The 20,736-nt window shown below is 45.8% G+C and overlaps 1 protein-coding gene across 3 annotated transcripts in view; it reads left to right on the top strand.

The window, feature by feature from the left end:
• The first annotated feature begins 6,753 nt into the window (after positions 1–6,753).
• The window catches only part of LRIG1 (leucine rich repeats and immunoglobulin like domains 1), a 128,281-nt gene continuing 114,298 nt past the window's right edge, over positions 6,754–20,736 (top strand). For 2 of the 3 annotated variants that reach the window (XR_014712343.1, XM_084633461.1), the window contains exon 1: positions 6,871–7,820. Coding sequence is in view for 2 of the 3 variants with exons in the window: in XM_084633461.1 (XP_084489587.1) it covers positions 7,621–7,820 (200 nt within the window). In the remaining variant the exon portion in view is untranslated. Of the gene's footprint in view, positions 6,780–6,870; positions 7,821–20,736 lie in introns of those variants that run through there. The other variant, XM_084633462.1, reaches the window with a different exon arrangement.

The raw sequence follows: 20,736 nt of genomic DNA, 5'->3' as shown, positions 1-20,736 counted from the left end.
ATCCCACACAGAGCCCCACAGGCATCTGGCTGCAGTGATCTGGTTGCAGAACAGGAGCCACATTAAGCTGCACAGGGCTGGAAATACTTATAGTTCATTCCGAGCACACAAACACACACACACGCACACACACACACGCAATGGCCAGAATTGTAAAGTCCTGAGCCCCCAATGCTGTGGCCAGTTTGTCCAAAGAGCCCAGCTCCTATGTAGGTGCCAAATAAGTGGCCAGGGACAGGGTTCAAGAGGGCTCAGGGCCCTGCACCCTCAGTTCTTTTGAAAACACTGCTCCAGTGGGGGGACACTGAGCACCTGAAAACTCTGGGACTCAGAACCTAGCATTTATATACTCAGAAGTGGGGACAAAAGCCTGGAGGGATTTAGGGGTATCTCCCCAGTAGAATCTATTTTGAAAAATCAATGTGATTCGGTGAAGCAGGGTCCATCCAAAGGTTTGCTCTTCAGAAGCTTTTTGATGCAATGGTATTTCCTCTCTGACAGGGATGGAAGAAGAGTCTAGAGAAAGGGGAACTCCACCTGAATCATGGACAACACACTTCCCTTCAGTCTGGTGTTAGAATTTTAAACTAGAGGCTCCCAATGAATCACCAACTAGTACATCCCTTACTACAGCTACTCTGATATTGACTCAGAGGCAGGGACGAACTCTTCCTTTGCTGGGACATCAACAATCTCCACGGTGCTATAGTTTGTCTAATGCCGCATTTGACAGCTTAAGAAATCAGGGCTCTCCTCTTCAGATTTTCTGGACCCTGTTCCCTTTTGCGCCTCTGTCTCTGGATGTCCCTTTGGCAGGTCGACATTCAGTCCCCCATTGATCTCGGAGAACAAAGTAGACAAGGGATATGTGACACCAGTCCTTTCCAGCCCCAACACTTGTTTACTGTCAATGATATATTGGCCCAATAAAGATATCATGTTACCTACTTCAGCAGAGTCTGTGGATGGGCTCTTCACTCTCCAGGGGGCAAATGACCTTCATCCAAATCAGAAAACAAGAGGCTTGGTTTCTCCTTAAAGGTCACTTAATAAGACTGCCCCTCCCACTGCTGCCCTGCTTGGGCCCAAAGACTCTTCCTGAGATAAGTCCAACCTTTTCTATAAACTGGCTGCTCCTTTTCCAGCAGTACCAAGCTGGTCGATTAAGGTATCCCAGGTGCAGCTGACCCCAGGCACTTAACCCCTTCTTTTCCGGTTCCAATCCCCTACAAACATGATAGTTGAAATAGGTTTGGGCTTTGTGGGAGGGGCGCTCTACATCCTCATTGCCCTGGAGGATACTGCAGCACAAGATCACCAACTGTTTGTGGAAGGTGCTGTGTTAGCTGTGTGTAACACTAACATTAGTGCCCACAGGTATTTATTACTCAGTTTTAATGGCAAGGAATCAGTGCATTTCACTGTATCACAAGTGAAACATGTCAAGAAGGGTCAGCTGGTATTCTTGAATGCTCTACAGAGTCTTCAGTTTTTGTAAAAAAATAAAAACAAAACAAAAACAAGACCATCATCCAAATGTGTTCTATTGCACTGTAAGAGCATGCTCGCGTACAATAGCAACGAGTCTGGTATAAGAATCTGAACAGTCTATTTATCGAATCCTGATACTTTCACGTTAAAATACATGCAGGTTTCTCTCAGATGAGATCAGGGTCTGTATCTTTCTGTTTTCAGGTGTACATAAATTTAAGTCTTTGAAACTGCATAGACTCCAAAGGGGCGGTCAGAAAGATCATAGGATTACAGAATACTGCACACAAATGTGGTTACTGCATACAGCCAGCAGGAGGGAAAGAATTTCCACCTGTAGTTTACCGCCCCACCAGAATCTGAAGAGAAGCTCTTCCATAGAGCATTCTGGATTGGGATTTAGGGCCATTAATTGTACATTTTTGTGCATGTGCCCCCCCTGCCAAGAAACGGACTGGGCAGACAGCTTATTGTTGCAGTGAGCTGGAGTTTGGAGGAGAAGAAGAAGCTGCTGTCAGTCACAAGCTTAGACCATTGTAATACTTTTGAAGTGTATTCAGACCTTTGTTTGGGGAGCCACTCCAAGAACTAAGGTCACTGGTGTAGATTTGATACATACCAACAACAGAGGGGATGGTTTATTAGTGGTGTAACAGTGGTATGGTAGAATAATAGGCATCACTCCCAGAAGAGAAAGCTATCTGAAATACAGATTTCTGTCCATTTCTCTCTGTGGCCCAGTGCATGTCATCATAGAATCATAGAATCATAGAATATCAGGGTTGGAAGGGACCCCAGAAGGTCATCTAGTCCAACCCCCTGCTCAAAGCAGGACCAATTCCCAGTTAAATCATCCCAGCCAGGGCTTTGTCAAGCCTGACCTTAAAAACCTCTAAGGAAGGAGATTCTACCACCTCCCTAGGTAACGCATTCCAGTGTTTCACCACCCTCTTAGTGAAAAAGTTTTTCCTAATATCCAATCTAAACCTCCCCCACTGCAACTTGAAATAAAATGTACCTGTACAAGTGGAGAAATGCAGAAGGTGAAATTAGGCTACCTTAAGGAGAAATTTGAAAGAAATCAGGGGAAACAAAAATGCAGGAGAAGAGGAAGAATGACTTACTGGCTGGCCTCATGTTCCAAATACTAGAGAACACCCTGAAATACTTTCCCACACGCCAGCAATGTATAGCATTGACTAGCATCACTATAGTCCCATGATGGAGAAGAAGAGTGGTCTAATGGCGAAGGCATTGGGTTGGGACTCAGGAGATCTGTGTTCAGTTCCCAAGATCTGTAGGGCCCTAGGGAAGTATCTTGAGGCCTTGTGTTCAAGAGTTAATGGAAACTGCAGTGCTCAGAATCTCTGAGGGGAAAAAAAAAAAAAGACAACTAGCCTTTAATGTCAGTACCTCAGTTGTTCTCCTGAGAAATATAGATTATAATGCTTCCTTTCCCCCACCCTTTGTCTCTAAGAAATTTGACGGAGGGATCATCTTTTACTATATGTCTGTATCCAAGCATAACAGGGCTCTGATCTCACTGGAAAGGTCTTGGGGCTACTGTGATACAAATAAAAATTGACACTATTTGTGTCACTAATTCCATCCTGCTGTAGCTATTTTCACCATAAAGCCAAATAGGTGATACCGCCCCCCTTTTTAAAACAGCATATTCCATATTGCTAGAATACAATAAAAAAAATTTAAGTTTGTCATTAATTTGTATTTCTAATACAAGTGGCAAACTCTGTTATGTCCGATAGCAGGGACCATGGCATTTCTCAAATACACAATAGAAAAATTACAGCAGAAGACTACCTGTGATAATTTCTAGACCTACTTGACCAGGTAAGTGGACCTGGGCCAGATCCCAGCCCCTCAGTTCTTTTCACAAAGGGCAAGAGACACTTGCTTGGTACCTGAAAGGGAAAATAAAACCTCTTTTGGGCTAAATGCTTGGTATTTTATTTTAAAAGTCAGTGCAGAAACTTCCTTAAAGAACTCTGCTCCTAAGGCTGCTTCTGCAGCATAACACAAAATGTTAAATGACCCAGCCAAACTACATACAGTTAGCAGCGCCCCTTCAAGGAGCAGAGAACAAGTTTTCCTCCATACAGCAGCACCAATCTCATTAACCACCACTGCCCCTTATATGTACTGCAGCAAACTGGCTACAGATGCCCTGACCTCTTCCTTTGAGCTCTGAAAAGATTCCTTTGGGTCCAAGTGTCCCTCTTCCATGTAGATGAATGTGCATAAACAAGAAGAATGATCCTGCACCCACTGAAGTCAATGACAAAGTGTTTGTTGACTTTAATGGTGCAGCATAAGATGCCAAGAAAACTGAGAGTCCCTAAGATCTATATCAGCTGTCACAGGGTCTAAACTTTGCAGGTAATATTAGGTCCATTTTCATGATGACATGTGAACACCAGTGTTAATGGAAGGGCGTGCTCATGTTTCCCCCTCTAATGTCTGAAGAGTAAACATGAAAAATGGAAAATTTATTTTGAAAATTAAGAAAAATAACCACCATTTTATTTTTATTATTATTATGCAAAGTCCTTCTTCTTGCTCCCACTCAAATCAGTGTGAACGTTTTCTGAGGGCCTGATTTTCAGAAATGCTGAGTACTCAGAGCTGCAGCTAGAGCCAGGGAGAGTTGCAGTTGCTGAGCACTTGTGCAAATCAGACCCTTCATGTCTGAACATGCAGCAACTAGACTAACAAATGGACAAGTCTGCAAAAAAAGTGAATTTCTGTGTAGACTTGACTACAAGTAAAAAGGCAAAGAAAGCCCACGATAGCTAACCATTCCTAAGGGGTGATGGTTTAAAGCTCTCTACCTGGATCTTCTAACCTATTGAGCAGAAATGTGACAATTGCACTGCCTCATTATTTCAGTTCCATGGGACACTTGGAGAAACTGTCTGTGTAGGCTGCAAAACTAGGGCAGACAAAGGTGATGGAGCCATAGCCACAAACAAAAGAATCCCCTATGGTTAGCAGCCAAAGGGTCCTAATTCTCACAGGGCAGGAATACAGTGTGGTGCCTTTTCACAAGAGCAAAACCAGAGAATTTGCTGTTAGTTTTGGCCAGGAAGCATCTGGGACTGTGTGTGGGCCACAGGTAAAATAACAGTACCAAACTGGTTAGTCTCTAAGGTGCCACAAATACTCCTTTTCTTTTTTAGTACCAAAAAGAGATTGTTTGATTGGTAGCCAATGTCTTGACATAGAATGGAATTGCTTGACATTGCACCTATAAGCCATCCAAGCCTCTGTTAGCAAAGCACAGACATGTCTAAGTGAGAAAAGTGTATGTTTTCCTTTAGAGTCTATCAGCTGTTAGCATGTTGTCATTGAGCCTCACATAATCCTCCCCTGAGTGTCGACATCACTGTTCTCTCCAAGTACACTCAGACCAATCAGCAAGATGTTGTCAGTTTGGGCAAACTTCCATAAATGGGTATGGAGAGTAGACATGACTTCATGCTCCTTACTAGACTGGGGGCATTGCCAAAACACTGAATCCCCTTTCTACTGACACAGTGAAGAGAGATTTTCAGATCTTGACTCATAGGCTTTGCACTTCATGGCAAGCAAACCACAGAAGCCTGTGGTGACTTTGTGGCCGAAGCCACAGAGTTCTGATATTTTGTTGAATAAGGCTGTTAGCAGATTTGCCATCACACACAAGTTCTTTTTCCGCAGACCTGCTGTTTCCTCCAAATAAGATGAAGCTAGAACAGCAATATTTCACGTGGCAGCATTTTTATGTGTCCATAGCAAGCTTTATGAACAAATCTGACTCAAGAATTGTGCCACTATTTTATGTCAAAAAAAAAAAAAATAGCAGGTGTCTCTTAGAAGATAAACAGAACATTTAAACTTTATGTAGGTATAGTGCCCAATCCCCTTAAGTCAATAGGGCTCTGTTCCTGCAATGCTGCAGCTGACTCAGCACAAGTTCAAGGGGTTGCCCATGCAGAGCTGACTGCAGGACTGGGCCATGGAAATTTTGTTGGAGTCAGTGGAAGCAGGATCAGGCCCGTATTAGTTGCTCCTCTCCCTAAAGATAAATCCATCCCTTTACACAGATCTAGCTGCAGGACCAGGGCCCATGTGAGTGGTTATACAGTGTACCCTCATAGCCTGGTGTGTTGAGAAGGCTGAGTACTGCCTTCCAACTAAACAGTGTATGGGCCTGATCCAAAGCCAATTAAAGTCAATTGGAGTGTTTCTGTTGACTTCAATGAGCTTTGGTCAGGCCCTAAATGCATGTGTGGAAGTGCATTGCTGCTTTTATCAAGTTTTTTGCAACATTTTTGTAAAAACTATCTAATGGGTCATGATTTGACTAATTTTGGAATGCAGGCTCTTTGGACCATATCATCCATTAGGCATGGACTCCCCTATCTGTCTGTATCCATCTGTTGTCTCTTGTATTATACCCAGATTGTAAACTCTTAGGGCCGGGACTATGTTTCTTAGTCTATGTTTTTATAGCCCCTTGTGCAATGGGGTTCTAGTATGTGACTAGGGCTACCAAGCACTTCTTGTTAGTAATTATTATTATTACCCACATGCACATCGTAGGCATGCATATCGTAGCAAAGAAATAAAAATAAAAATGTTAAACCTGCCCTTCTCCAATTATTGCCTTTAAAGTTCAGCTTTGGTTTAGAAAGAAGATAATTCTTTCCTCCGCTCTTCTGTGTAGAATCAGGATTATAATACTTACTAAGGCACTTTTGATACCTATGCTAAAAAAGTGCTATATATGTGCAAAATATAGAGTATAATTAATTATAATTATTTATATCGATTATATTATATTATATGGGAGATGAACTCAGGATTCCCTGTGTTGGTTTTTGACAAACCTAATTGGTTGAGTTTGGGCTTTGCAAAACCATAGTTGGTTGGGGGCCTGGCTCTATTTCACTTTATAATACTAAAGTACTGAGTTAGTGAGAAAGGTGCCCAGAAAGAAAGAAAGAATCCAGCTCACCCCTTCTCTCAGCTTCCCCTTTAAGAAGCGGGGCTAGCGGAGGGAGTCTCCCGTCCAGCTTTCACACCTTGGGTGGGAAAGGGAGGCGGGACCTCTCGCCTCTGATTGACGGGCTGCCAACATCAATGGAACGTTGTGTGTCCAAACCAAGGGCCGGCTGTCCAATCCGGCGGCGCGCGGGCGCGTTCTAGAACGCCGGGCGGCCAATGGGAGCGGAGCGAAAGCGGGGGAGGTGGCGGCGGCGGCGGGGGAATGTGGCGATGGCCCCAACGTGGGTTTGAGGCGAGAGCGGCGCTCGGGGGCCGGGGAAGCGCTCGCGGCGGCGGCGGGGGGCTCGGGCGGCAGCGGCCCGCGGGGATCCGGGCGGCTGGCGGCGCCCGCGGTGGGTGGCGGGGCTCGTTCCCCAGCCCGGGGCCGGCAGGAAGGGGGCCCGGGGCCGCGAGCAGGGGAAGCTGCTGCTGCTGCCGCCGCCGCGGCGGAGGAGGAGGCGGCGCTGCCCGGGCGGCGGAGGAGAGCGCGGCATCGGCCCACGCGGGCAGGGCAGGCGGCGATGCAGCCCGCGGCGGCGGAGCGGCTGCGGGACTGAGGAGCGGGACGTGGCTCGGCCGCGGGGGCTTTGGCGGACCCGGGGGCGCCGGTTCTGTGGCCGGCGGCTCTTTAGCCGGGAGAGCGTCGGTGCCTTGATTTCCCCGCCCGGGCCTCCGGAGCGGACCCGGACTCTGCCATGCAAACGCCCCGGGAGGCAGGAGGGCGCTGACAGGAGCCGTCCCGGGGGCGCCCGGTGTGTTGCCGGGACCCCACGCTGGGGGGTGCGAGGGGGGGAGGGGGAGGAGATGCACCGGCGCCCAGCCGCCTCCCTTCCGACGCAGCCGTAACAGCGAGCCCCGCCGAGCTGCCCCCCGGCCCCGGCGACCCCCGCGGGCAGGACGTGGAGAAGCGAGTCTGCCATGGTGCAACTGGTGGCGCGGGCAGCCTAGCGCAGGGGCCCGCCGCCGCCGCCGGTCCCGGACCGGTCGCTGGACACGCTCCGCTGAGCGCTGCCTGGGACTGGCCGCCGCCGCCTGGCTTCGTGCCGCTCTCTCCGCTTCGGACCCCGGGGGCCGGGTAACAAAATGGCGCGGCCGGGCGCGGGGGCCCCGCTGCTGCGGTCCGCTCCTTGTCTGACTTTCCTCCTGATGGCCCTGGTGGGCCCCGGGTCCGGGTCCGAGCCGCGCCGAGCCTCCAGCTGCGCCTGCAGCGGGGAGCTGCTGGACTGCAGCCACCGGGGGCTGACTGAGCTCCCCAGGGACCTCCCCACCTGGCCCGTCTATGTGTAAGTCCATGGATCTCCCCGGGGGTGGGGGGTCGGGGGGTGGGAGCTGGCCTCGCCTCTCAAGCTTTCCTGGTTTCCTTTATTGTTTTGGGGGGAGAGGGAAGGAGGGTCAGATCCTGTTTGTTTGTTTGTTTCTCCCCCCCTCCTGTCTCTGCGGTGCCTAAGGTTCCCTTCTCCCTGCTCCTTTGCCTGTGGCGGATTTGCCTGTGCGCTTTTCGTATCAGGGTAGGGTCTTGCAAAATCGTAGCCCGTGGGAGGCTTGCCATGGACTTCAGCGGGAGCAGGGTCGGGCCCGGTTCCGCAAAAATGCGGAGCCCCTCTGGAGAGCCCAGTAGGAGTGGAGGGTGTGGGGGCCTGGCAGTAGGTCCTCAGCCAATCGCAGGATCGAGCCCTTCGAGTGTCCCAGTTCGTTCCCAACCACCCCCCAGCCTTTTTAGGCTCTCAACCTGTACACGGTTATGCAGGTGCTTTATTCGTTGTGAGTCCATTGAGGTCCAGGCTTGAGGTTAAGCGCATGCCTCAGGGCAGGATCAGTGTCTTAGTTTCCTGCTCTGTGCTGTTTTGTGCCAGTGATGAGTAATAATTATCTTAGAGTTTGCGGTCAGCCATTGACTGGGGCCACTTTTTCCAATCTAGTCGTTGTAGCAAGGCTGTCGGTCCCAGGATTTACAGAGACAAGGTGTGTGAGCTAATATCTTTTATTGGACCAACTTCTGTGGGTGATAGAGACAGAGCTCTGTGTGGTTCAAAAGCTTGTGACTCTCACACACAGAAGTTGGTCCAATCAATTATAGTTGGTGGGTATTTTACTTTAGGAATCTGCAACATTGCAGCTGCTGATCGTACAGTCGCTTAAGGCTTGGAAAAAGCCCTTATTTAACAATATTCCTTTTAGTTGATGTGCTTATTACTTTTTCTTACTGCATTGTTACCGGAGCGACTTGTGAAAAAGACAGACACTGTGCTCCCTTTGTGCTGATTTAAAAACTCTTCTGAGTTCCTACAAAGAGTGTTCAAGAGCTGGTCCGCTGGTATTTCCTATACATAGGAGTGTGAAGGTGCTGAAGATAAGAGTGACTATTGTAAAAATGACACAGCACTATCAAGGCAGAGTAGAATACGGTTTGCACAGGATAGTTGAGTTATTAAAGACTTTGCACTATATGGAAGGTATAGCAATAATCTGACTAGGCCATATGGTCTTGAACTCATTTAATTTTTTTTTAACTGTTAGTTTGGTATGCTGGATTTTTTTTTTAAAAAAATCCAACAACAAAACCCCCTTTTTCTTCCAGTTTAATGACACAGGCCTCTTCCTACCATACACTTTTAAAATGGTCTCTTGTGCTTTTTCGCTGCAGTGTGAAGTTACTATACGGATCTCATGTTTCTCCCTAATTCAGATTGAAAATTGAAGAGAGGGATGGAGACAAAGGAAAAGTTGCTGTGTAGTTAGTTCTCTGTTTTACAGTGTGCTTGGATAAGAAGTAAAATTCTTCTCAATCTGAACTGCTCCCTCTTCATGTTTTTGTAGCTATAGTTTTAATACTGGATAGAAAAAGGAGGCAAGAGGGATTTTTTAAAAAGACTATGACCTGGTGCAGATGAAGGCCAACTTTTCTAACTTGGGTGCTAAACTTAGGACCCTGAATCCCTATTTGGGCACCTTAACGAATGGCCTGATTTTCAAAAATGCTGAACGCTTACAGCTCACCTCACCATTTCTGAAAATCAGTCCACTTACTGGTGTGTGCATACATGGATCTACGTGCCAGAGTTTAAGTATTTAGATTAGGAAATTTTGGCTGAAGCTGTTAAAGTGTAACGCTCAACCACTAGATGTTTTTAATTGGAAACAAAGTTTCAGGATATAAACATCGCTTTTGTGTATTGGTGGGGGGCGGATACATTGCTTTACTAGAGTTCTAGAGTAGCTGTCTTATATGTTGATGTCAAGTACAACTTGAAAGTTAGGTCGTGTTAACTTGAAATCTGAATTCTTCTACTCTCTCTCAAATCAATCTAGAAGATGTATTATTGGCATATCAACTAAATTTACAGTGGAAGAGAGAATAGGTGACAGATAATGTGTCTGAGTTTTTACTGAAATAGTACTTAAAAGTAAAAATAAAAAAATGATTTTTCAAATTCCAATAATTTCTTTGCAGCTTATTTTGTAACTATCTTAAATCTGAAATGATTAAAAGTACAGGAAAACTAGGGGGAAAATTGGGGTCATCTTTGGCAATTTATTAATTTCATTTGGCTATCAGAATGCAGAAGAACCTAAAGCGTGTGTGTACTTACATAAATAAATATCCTTAACTGTTACCTTACCTTTCTGAAATGAAGACTAGGGAGGAGGGGGAGAAAGAGAACCTTGATGCTTCTGTCATTAGGGCATTTAGGTATCTGAACAGATGTATACATTGTTGAATATATAATACTTCTGGTTATGTAGATATACTGTATATCTACCCGGAAAGAAAATGGTCATTGACTTTTTTGGGGAGACCATTCAGTTTGTTCTGAAGTAGAATTATTTTGTTTTAGGTTTGTTATCATTATGCACTTTTGGCTATAGTCAAACTACCTGTTTTATATGAGTTATTCTGAATTACCCTGGTCTTACTGAGTGCAGAATTTGGCCCTTTATTTTCAAAAGCAAAATAACTCCTCGTGGACACCTGTTCGTCGGTGTGCAGTTGTATTGTGAAGAGTTCTGAATTCAGCTGAATGTGATTACGATGGTTTCTAATCTCCTGAGCATAATTTCAGAATCCCTGTGTTTCTTTTTAAACAAGACAGTGACTTGTCCACATAAAAATTGTATTAATAACTCAGTTTAATTGAATTTACTTGTCTGTTTTTACAGACATGCTAATGCCCAGGAGTGTCATTCATATGGAACAGATTTTTGTGTGTTTTGAGTTCAGTTTAAATTTTATTGGTGAAGTAATCACACACATAAATCTACTGCTACAGATCTGTGGGTTGTTGATCTTTTAACCATTTACGCAAAATCTGATTTGTCAGTTCAGCTAATTCTTTGGTTAATTTAGAATTTATAAAGTGGAGTTTAGCAATGATTTTTGTATTTAATAATACATCATTTTTCTTGTCCCTGTAAAATATGAAAAAGCAGCCAAAGAAGCTGAGAAACTTAGATACAGAAAACGTTTTGCTCTAAAAGTTATGTGGTGTCTAACTAAAAATTACATATATTTACTTATCTAAATTATTAACAAAACCAAGCCACCTATTTCTTTTCTTTTATGATTTCTATGATAGGTGCTACTGCCATAATACAAATAAACAATAATGAAAGCTCGGTCCTAAAGAACTAGTTAATTATCAACTGGTGTTTAATCTATATTTAATTTCTTCTTTAAAATAGCATTGAATGTTGGAAACAGTAATTGTATCATGTATAAATGTAATACCTCATTTCATTTTAACACTTAAAAAAAACATTAAGGGGGGGAAGATTTTTAAAAAGCATCTAAGAGATTTAGGAGCACAAATCCTATGGACTTTCAGTGGGGCTTGGGCTCTTAAATCCATGTAGGTACCTCTAGAGATATCCTTCTAAAAGCTTACTCTTTAATTAGTCCCCTTGTGGCTAAACAATCCTTGGAGTTCATTTCCACTGCATTACAGGTAGATTTATAACCGTTTAAACAAATAACCTGTCAGGGTCGGCTTGTGATAGATTTGAAACCAACTTTAATTATTAAGTTGTATATTTGCTCAGCAGGACTGTCGGTATTGGAAAAATGCATTGGCATCATTTGAAGGTGCTATTGTTGTTTTTGTTGCCTTTAGCTACTAAGAGTTTCTGTTCAAAAGCAATAACTCATTTGAAGAAGAGTAATAAACTGTGGCCACTTATAGTTAATGTAATATGGTACAGATAAGTGTTTAAAAAATGGACAGTGACATTTGGTACAGTAGTACATGTGAAAAGACCATGTTCTTTCTCACCACAGTTTGTGTTTTGAGCTTCTAACTGGGAACAGCAATTGAGCCCAAGAGTAAGTTGAAACAGTTCAGCATAACCCATGCAGTCTGTTGAATAAACCACACCAGTGAGCCACCATGCAAACCTTGCAGTTAACCAGTTGCAGCTCTGAAAAGTTCAGCATCTCTGGAAGGAGCTGAAAAAAATCTAAATCCACTGAGTAATCGATTGGTATCTCTGCTTACCAGTGTCTCGCTTTGAAGCCTCTCGAGCTGGTTAGACATCAAAAGATGCGAAATAAATCTGAAGTCTGATTTACATGAGCATATTATATGTGGCACAAACTTCAGTGCCAAACTTAGGAACAAAATGCTTCGTGCTCAGAAATGCCAGGTGCAGAGCTCTGAGAACATCAGAATGACTTCGGAGATCAAGCAAAGCATTATGGCCATTAAAACAAAGTGCTCTCCCTTTTTCTTATTTTAAAGAATGGTAAAGAAGTCTATTAAATTTTTTTTCCATAGACGAGTAAAAGATACTTTTTTTCCTATTGAGGGGTGATATTTTGGTCCCGGTTCTTATTTACAGTAAGGCTCAGAGAATGTAAAGGTGCCTTTTAGTTAGTGTGTGTGTGTGTGCAATTTGCTGCCAGATTGGTTTAAAGGAGGCCTGAGTGTAAATGCAAATCTGTCTATTTAAGTTGAAATATTGGCACATTTATGACACACATCAATGATGATAGCCATAAGAAGCCAGGAAAGGAAACTACTTTTAACAACTTTGTTTTCTTAACTCCCTGTATTGTTAGTTATTGCCCTAAAAGTAACTTTGCCTGCTGCTCAGAGACGCTCACAATTCTTTCCCCAGTTGAATATGTAGTAACTCCAATAATTCCAGTGCATTTACTCCATATTTACACTGGGTTACATGGAAGCAGAATTTGCTCCTTTGGTTTATTACTCCTGGGTGAATTCTTCACCAAAATATTGAACATTCTGTGCACAATAATTTAAAATTCTGCATATTTTATTTGTCAAAATAACAATATAATCATTCCAGTTTCTATTATTTTGGTAATTTATTTCAAAATACCTGTCAGCCAGTGTGTCTGTAACAATACAGTTAGACACTTAAAAAAAAGATTCAGGAAATGTTTTTGGCAACTAGATTCCATATTTGGCATATTAATACAGAACTCTGAGTAATAAGTCATTTAAACTACAATACAGAACCATATTTCCCACACACCTCAGAAGCAGTGCAAGGGCTTTGGGGGAGTGAGGGTAAAAGAGGAGCTGAAGGGTTGTTGGGTGGGGGTGGGAGAAGTATGGGGGGGGGAAAGGGATTGTTAAGGAGTTGGGGAGCCTCCCCCTTGCAGACCCTGGCTGACCCCAAGCCTCTCCCATTCTCCCAGACACATCTGCCCCTGTCCCACACGTCTCTTCACCCTCACTCAGCCATCCCCACCCACCCGTCCCCATGTCGTCCTGCACTCCCTTGGTGTTCCTGCACCTCATTCCACGCCTGTCCCAATCTGTGTGACCCCTCCCCCCCCGTCCCATCCCCCCATATCTGTCCTGCAGGCATGTTGCTGTGAGAAAAGCAGCCTCTGCTCTCTTGTTAACAGCTGCTCACTGCTAAGGTGAGCCAGCTGTTCTGGCAGCAGCTCACCTTACCCATCAGCCCCTAGTGGGCAGTGCCTCTCCGGCAGAATGTATTTTTTGCGGTGGGGGGAACTTCAGGGGACGTGAATTCTGCACATGCGCCGTGGCGCTGAATTCCCCCAAGGGTAGTTTATAGGACACCACATAATAGCCCAGCAGACTTTGTAGTTAGTGAGCCGTTACAACTATATCAATATGTTCGTTATCTAGTACACAGTCTCATGCAATTTCTTGAGTGTTTTAAAAAAAACAACCGCCCACCTTTTTATCTTTTCTGTCTTCAGTGCGTCAGTGTAACATTATGGTTGTGGTGCGAAGGTAAGAATGAAATTCAACTTTACAATGGTGCACTTATGCCTGAGTATCCAGGTGTAACATTCATGCACGTGGATAGCAAGGAGCGGGGCACTAGGGGGTGTCAGTTCTATTGACATCTGTGGAGCTGTGACAGTTTACACTAGTAGAAGATCTCCAGCCCCCGAGAATTTCAGGAGTTTAAAAACCCAGATGACATAACTGCATAATTTTATTCAGGTCCGAATTTTCACAGGTTTTTAAAATGTTCAGATTTTGACCAGCTCAGCTGAGGTAACCATATTTTTGATTAGTCATGTAATTATGTGTCTAGATTTCAAAGCAACTGTGTGGCTCATTTTGGAGCCTTTTATTTCATTACTATCGTCCTTGGCTATACTATGTAAATAGCAATGTGTGATATAGGTGCTTAGGAGCCTAAATCTCATTGAAAATAAATGGGACTTGGGTGCCTAAATGGCTGGGTCGCTTAGGGCCAGAGTTTTAGAGGTATTAGGTTCCTAAAGATGCAGATAAGTTTTAGTGGGATTTTCAGAAATGCCTGGCTGCCTGAAATCAAGTGTGCTCAAGCATTTGCATATCTTACAGCATGGAGTAATTCTGCTCAAGTCAATAGGCACTTAAGCACATGTAGTCCTTGTTGAATTGGGCCTTGATATGCATAGATCCTCAGCTACCTTTTTGAAGACTAACTGACTAACCAGGCTGCTACTCTGAAACCTTTTTGAAGTGCTGGCTTGTCCTTGAAGGAGATTGGTGCTGGGTGTGGAAAACCTGCTCTGCCACTGCCTGTGTGGTACTTGCTTTTTGGATCTCGGTTGCTCTCAACTAAAATTCTGTCTCCTTTGGAAATGTGAGGGGAGGTAGGGGTGAGGGGAAGAGTTTGTGCTGCTGATTTGACCAAGGGAGAAGAGAGAGGTCCTGGCAGTTCTTGCCTCCTATGTCTAATCCTTGCTGAAGTAATGGAGCAAAGATCTAGAAAATCTGAGCTCATTTGTACCCAGCCCTTATGCAACTGTATGGGGTCAGGGTAAGCAGTAAGGAACTCTGTTTCCTCCTTCCCCCCTCCCCCTTTGTGTAAGTCTTGTGTAAATCATCCAGAATTGCAGCTTTGGGGTGTGTGGGAATAACAATCTCCTGGGAGCAGCAGAGGGATGTGGAGAAGGGGGACCTATAGTATTAGCCAGTGGGGAATGTGCTGCATCCCTTAACAAATTGCCTGAGGCAGAATGCTCCACCCTGGGCAGTGTTCACTGACCCCAGTGCAGGTCGGTGGCTAAATTCCACAGTTATGGTCCTAACCTTTCGAAGGAACTGTAATCAGTATACAGCATGGGTTTGTAATGAATAGATCTTACCAGAAAATCTCGATCGACTTTTGTTGACACAAGTACAAACTCCAGTTGATGAAGGGAATGTGGTAACACTATACATACTCTGATTTGAATAAAGCATCTAGTTCCCCTGAAATAGTTTACTCAGAAATTTAAACTCTAAAAGACGGTGTTCTCCACCGACTAGCCATTCTGTATGTGGGATGTTAAGACTCTTGCAGCTGAGATCTGCGTGTTTGCAATTTTCATGACAGTCCCTGTGTTGTGGAATGCCCCTAGCCTAATCTATTCTGTCGATCAGTGTCCTACAGACTTTGTTTTACAGATGTCACTGCTGCTTCGGAGTTACAGGCCCACTAGAATAATGGAATGACTATCTTAACCAGGTCTTCAAAACAATTCCTCCTTTCCCGCCTGGTAGGTGGATACTTCTGATGCACAACAAGGAAACGCACTTTTAAAACCAGGTTATAGATCCCTCTTCTCCCCCCCCCCCCCGAAAGTTGGGGTTTGCAGGGGAGACCCTTTCATGAGCTTAACTGTATTGAGACTAGTGTGATTAGAATGCTCTGTAATCGTTTTTGTTTTAATGATCATTTGAATGTGTGTGTCGTCTTTTGGATTCATTGACCGCACTCAGCATGCTCTGGACAGATTTTGCTATTGCCGAGAGACCATGCTTAGCGTGAGCCTGCCACTGGCCCTGTGGAGCTTTCCCCAAGGTCTTAATGCTTACCCCTCACCATTAAGTGGATACAAAGCCGTTTAAACTCAGTAATACTAGGATTGGATGTGCGTGGGGAGGGATGTAATATTTTATAGATCAGACTAGGAACGAAGCCTAATGACTGGAACACAGCTATTGAAGGGCAATTCTAATCCCAGCTGTCTCCTGCAAATGCTCTTTTAAATCTATTACAAGTCAAAGGACTTTAGGACCCTGTGAGAAATACCCAGAGTACTCCTCCCTCTTTCTGAGAAACTTCATGGGCTTTAATCACTCTGGGCTTTTCCTCTCCACAGCCACTGCAATTCAAAAGGCAAGAGTCCCATCCATACAAAGGGAGCCAGAGCTCAATGGTCTGTGTTAATGTTCAGTGCCATTTACAATGGGTGCAGTTTGAAAGGGGGAGAATGAATGGTTTGGGAGATGAGAGGAAGAGAGACAAAGGAAAAATTTCCAGAGCAGGGAAACAAGCATCCCAGTGGGCACTGGCGAAGTGAATCCACCGTTCGCAGAAAGAATATGTCATTTTCTTAGCTTGTGCAAACTGTTCTGAGGTTAAGCATCTGGATAACCGCTGCTTAATCTCAGATGAGTTATTACTAGAATGACTGAACAGGGAGCAAATCGGGAGGTATGTTGCTGTCTCTCTTAGTCTCGTGGAAACAAGAGGGGAAAAACATATGCCCCAGTGGATTGTATCGATTTGGCATCTTGGGCACCAATTCAGCAAAGCACTTCAGCACATGTTTAACTGTAAGGAAGTGAGTAAAATCCCATACCTATTCCGGAAGGCATTTAAGCATGTGCTTAAATCCCATAAGAGGCATTTATGGCAGCTGTGGATTTCTGAGTGCAGCTATGCCCTTTTCCCTGGACCATGCCTTCCCCTCCCGCCCCCCAATATGCCACGGTCCCCGGTAGCAGATTAATTTGGTTTCCAGATGCTTTGTACTCCAGGTGGGTTAGATAATCTTTATTGAAGTCTCAGTTCAGTGCTGGTTCATTTCCTAGATAGCAGTGAAGAGGACTAAGGGCTTGTCCTCACTGCAGAGTTGACTTGAGATATAACTTGAGTGGTTCCTGAAACTTGGGTCAGGTTCACCACCACCTCTTAACTCCCGCGCGCTGGTGCTTTTAACGTGAATTAGGTGACCTATCGGGGGATCTAAACTACACAACTGGTCAGCTGCTAACGCAGTGCTGTTTCACAGCATGGCCACCCTCACATCTTTCCAGGTAACCATGCCTGCTCCATGCACTAGGCAATCCCCTGCCTGGAGCAATGCCGAGCAGCTGGATCTCCTCAGCCTTTGGGGAGAGGAGGCTGTGCAGTCCCAGCTGCGCTCCAGCCATAGGAATTATGATAACTATGGACAGATTCATGATCCATGACAGGAAGGGGCCATGACTGGGACACACTGCAGTGCAGGGTCAAAATGAAGGAGCTGTGGAACGCCCACCACAAGGTGTGGGAGGGAAACCACCATTCTGGTGCTGTGCCCACAAGCAGCTGGTTCTACGAAGAGCTGGATGTGATACTTGGTAGTGATCCCACCTCCTCTCTGAAGGCTACTGTGGATGCTTCCGTGGCTTGTATGCCAGTTGAGAGCGGACTGAGCCAGGAGGAGGAAATCTTGGACGAGGATATGGAGAGGGAGGGGGACCCAGAGGGGAGGACAACTTGGAGGTCAAGAGATGCATGCTGTCAGGAGCTCTTCTCTACCCCAGAGGAGGCTAGCCAATCACAGCAGTCAGATCTTGGCAAAGCGCAAAAAGGAGAGGAGGCCCATGGTAAGTGGCTTTGATTTTGGGAATCTCTGATGTGAGTTGTTTGTGTGATGCGCGTACCCCCACATGCCTTGTCTGAGTGGCAGAACGCAGTGTTGACTGACTCCCTCACTTCGTGGGAACGGGCCTGAGAGATCTCCGCTGAACTCTCATGGAGATATTGGGGAATCCGCTGCCGCAGGTTCTTTGGCAGAACTGCTTTGTTTCTTGCCACATTAAGGGTAATTTTCCCACGCTACTCTACTGTCACGGGGGGGTGGGGGAGGAACCGTTGCGACACACAAGAGAGTTACATAAGGGCCAGGGCAGAAGCCTCAGTCTTGCAGAAGACACAGCTTCTGGAAAATGTGGGGACAGGAATGATTATAAGCTCCCCCCCCGCTACAGTGGCTGGCTCTGCCCAAGAGCCATGTGCCCAGTGTACAGTACGGTCCTGGAACACTGATTTCCCCTGCCCCTACTCACCATTTTGGGGGTTTTGTGGCTCGTGTGCTTGCCTGGGGTCAGCCAGTTAGTGACAGGTATGTGAATAGTGGCTCTGTTTTAAATCACTGAATCAGTGGTCTGTGTGTTGCATACAATAGTGCTTGTGTAAAATTTTGCATTTTGGCTTCACAGAGGTGACCTTGGGAACCCAGCCTCCCTCTTTGTTGTTGCCGGCTGAATGGCTGCGCAGAATTTAGAAAGTGTCCATGAAGAACTAAAGAGGACTTTCTGCGTGAGGTCGTGATGCACTCCGTGGCCGAAAAACAAGAATGGAAGGAGTGGTGGGACAGCGAGAAGAGGGACCGAAAGGAGAACGTGGCATGCCAAAACGAAGCCCCGGAGCGGCTCTTAAATGTTATGGAGCTCCAAGTGGACACGCTCCAGGTGATACTAGCTCTTCAAACCAAGCAGCTCCGGGACCACCCTCCCCTGCAGCCTCTGTTGCAAAAATCTTTCCCATGTGCCCCCCCAGACACCACCAATACACTCTTATCAACCTCCTGGCTCCAGTGTGCATCCACTGCATTCCAGTCCTCCCCCGTCACAGTCCAGCCCTGCAGACTCCCCCTACACTCAACACCCGTCCTGCTGAAGTACAGTACCTGCTGCACTGTACTCCAAAGGAGAAGGTTGGATATGATACCTGGACATACACAAATCTTTAACCGTCCCGGGACCCCACCTCCTCCTGGGACCCTCTCTTGCCCCATTCCCCTCAGTGCTGATGTGTGTGTTTTTCAGTTAATAGAATAAAGATTGCTTTCAAACCAACACCATTCTCTTATTAAAAAACAACAACTGGAGGAGAGAGACAGACAAACCAACAAACAGCCCTTCAAAGCAACAGGCAGTTTTCTTAAACCTTCATAGTGCATCGTCTGCACCAGCCAAAATCGCCTCCTAGCGTTACAAGCACTGCACTCCTGAGCATAACAACAAATATTAGTGGCTTTCAGCTTCAAGTTGCTGCCTCACAGCATCCCTGATTCTTATGGCCCTGCGGTGCGCCCCTCTTGTAGCCCTGGTCTTTGGCTGTTCAAATTCAGCCTCCAGGCGCTGAGCCTCAGCAGTCCAGGCCTGAGTGAAGCTTTCGCTCTTCCCTTCACAAATGTTATGGAGTATACAGCACATGGCTAGAAGCATAGGAATATTGTCATCGGCCAGGTCTTGCCTCCCATATAGGCCGCACCAGTGGGCCTTTAAACGGCCAAAAGCACACTCAACAATCATTCTGCACTTGCTCAGCCTATTGTTGAACCTCTCCTTGCTGTGGTCAAGGTGCCCCATGTATGGCTTCATAAGCCATGGCATTAAGGGGTAGGTAAAGTCTCCCAGGATCACAATGGGCATTTCAACATCCCCGAAGGTGATCTTCTGGTCCAGGAAGAAAGTCAATGCTTGCAGCTTCCTGAACAAGTCAGCGTTCCGAAAGATGTGTACGTCATGCACCTTTCTGGACCAGCCTGCATTAATGTCTGTGAAACGCCCACAGTGATCCACAAGCACCTGGAGAACCATTGAGAAATACCCCTGGCTATTAATGCACTTGGTAGCCAGGTGGTCTGGTGCCAGAATTGGAATATGCGTGCCATATATTGCCCCTCTGCAATTAGGGAAGCCCATTTGTGCAGAGCCATCCACAATGTCATGCACGTTGCCCAGAGTCACGGTCTTTTGGAGCAGGATGTGATTAATGGCCCTGCACCCTTCCATCAACATGAGTTCAACAGTCGACTTTCTCACTCCGAACTGGTTAGCGACCGATCGGTAGCAGTCTGGAGTAGCCAGCTTCCACAGTGCAATTGCCACGTGCTTCTCCAGGGGCGGGGCAGGGCAGCTCTCATGTCCTCTTGCAGCCACTGCTCGTTATCCCAGACGTGCATGACGATGTGATCACACCACTCAGTCCTTGTTTCCCAAGTCCAAAAGTGGCGTTCCACTGTGGTCAGCACCTCCATGAATGCCACAAGCAATCTTGAGTTGTAGCTACTAGGTGTGGCGAGATCAATGTCGCACTCCTCTTGCCTTTGGAGTTTAAGGAATAACTCCACTGCCACTCGTGACGTGTTAGAGCGAGCAGCATATTGGTCAACAGTGCAGGATCCATTCCTGCAGACCAAAGAAGCAGAGCGCGCAGTACACAAACTGTTGAAAGATGAGGCCAAATGCAGACGGACGCACATGGATCGCTGAGATGCGAAGCAATGCATCGCAGGGCATTGGGACAGGATCCAGGATGCCCTGCGACCCCCTCCGCCATCCCACAACTCTTAGCAGCAGAAGAGGAAGGGATGCTCTGTGGGATCCGATGAAGTGAGCTGTAGCTCACAAAAGCTTATGCTCAAATAAATTGGTTAGTCTCTAAGTGCCACAAGTATTCCTTTTCTTTTTGCGAATACAGACTAACATGGCTGCTATTCTGAAACTCTGTGGGATAGCTGCCCAGAGTGCATCGCTCCGAATACCGTTGCAAATGCCACAAGTGTGAACACACTCTTGTGCAGGCAGCTGATTGTGAACACACAACAGCGGTTTCCATTCAGTGCTCTCCGAGCAGCACTCTAACTCTGCCAGTGTAGACATACCCTTAGTGTCACTTTTAAAGTGTGACTGAACTGTAAATACACTGAATGCTACTCAG

This window comes from Lepidochelys olivacea (assembly GCF_965140295.1).
Source record: "Lepidochelys olivacea isolate rLepOli2 genome assembly, chromosome: 7".
Lineage (NCBI taxonomy): Eukaryota > Metazoa > Chordata > Testudines > Cheloniidae > Lepidochelys > Lepidochelys olivacea.
The sequence above is the reverse complement of the archived record's forward strand: the minus strand, read 5'-3'. Positions and strand labels throughout refer to the sequence as shown.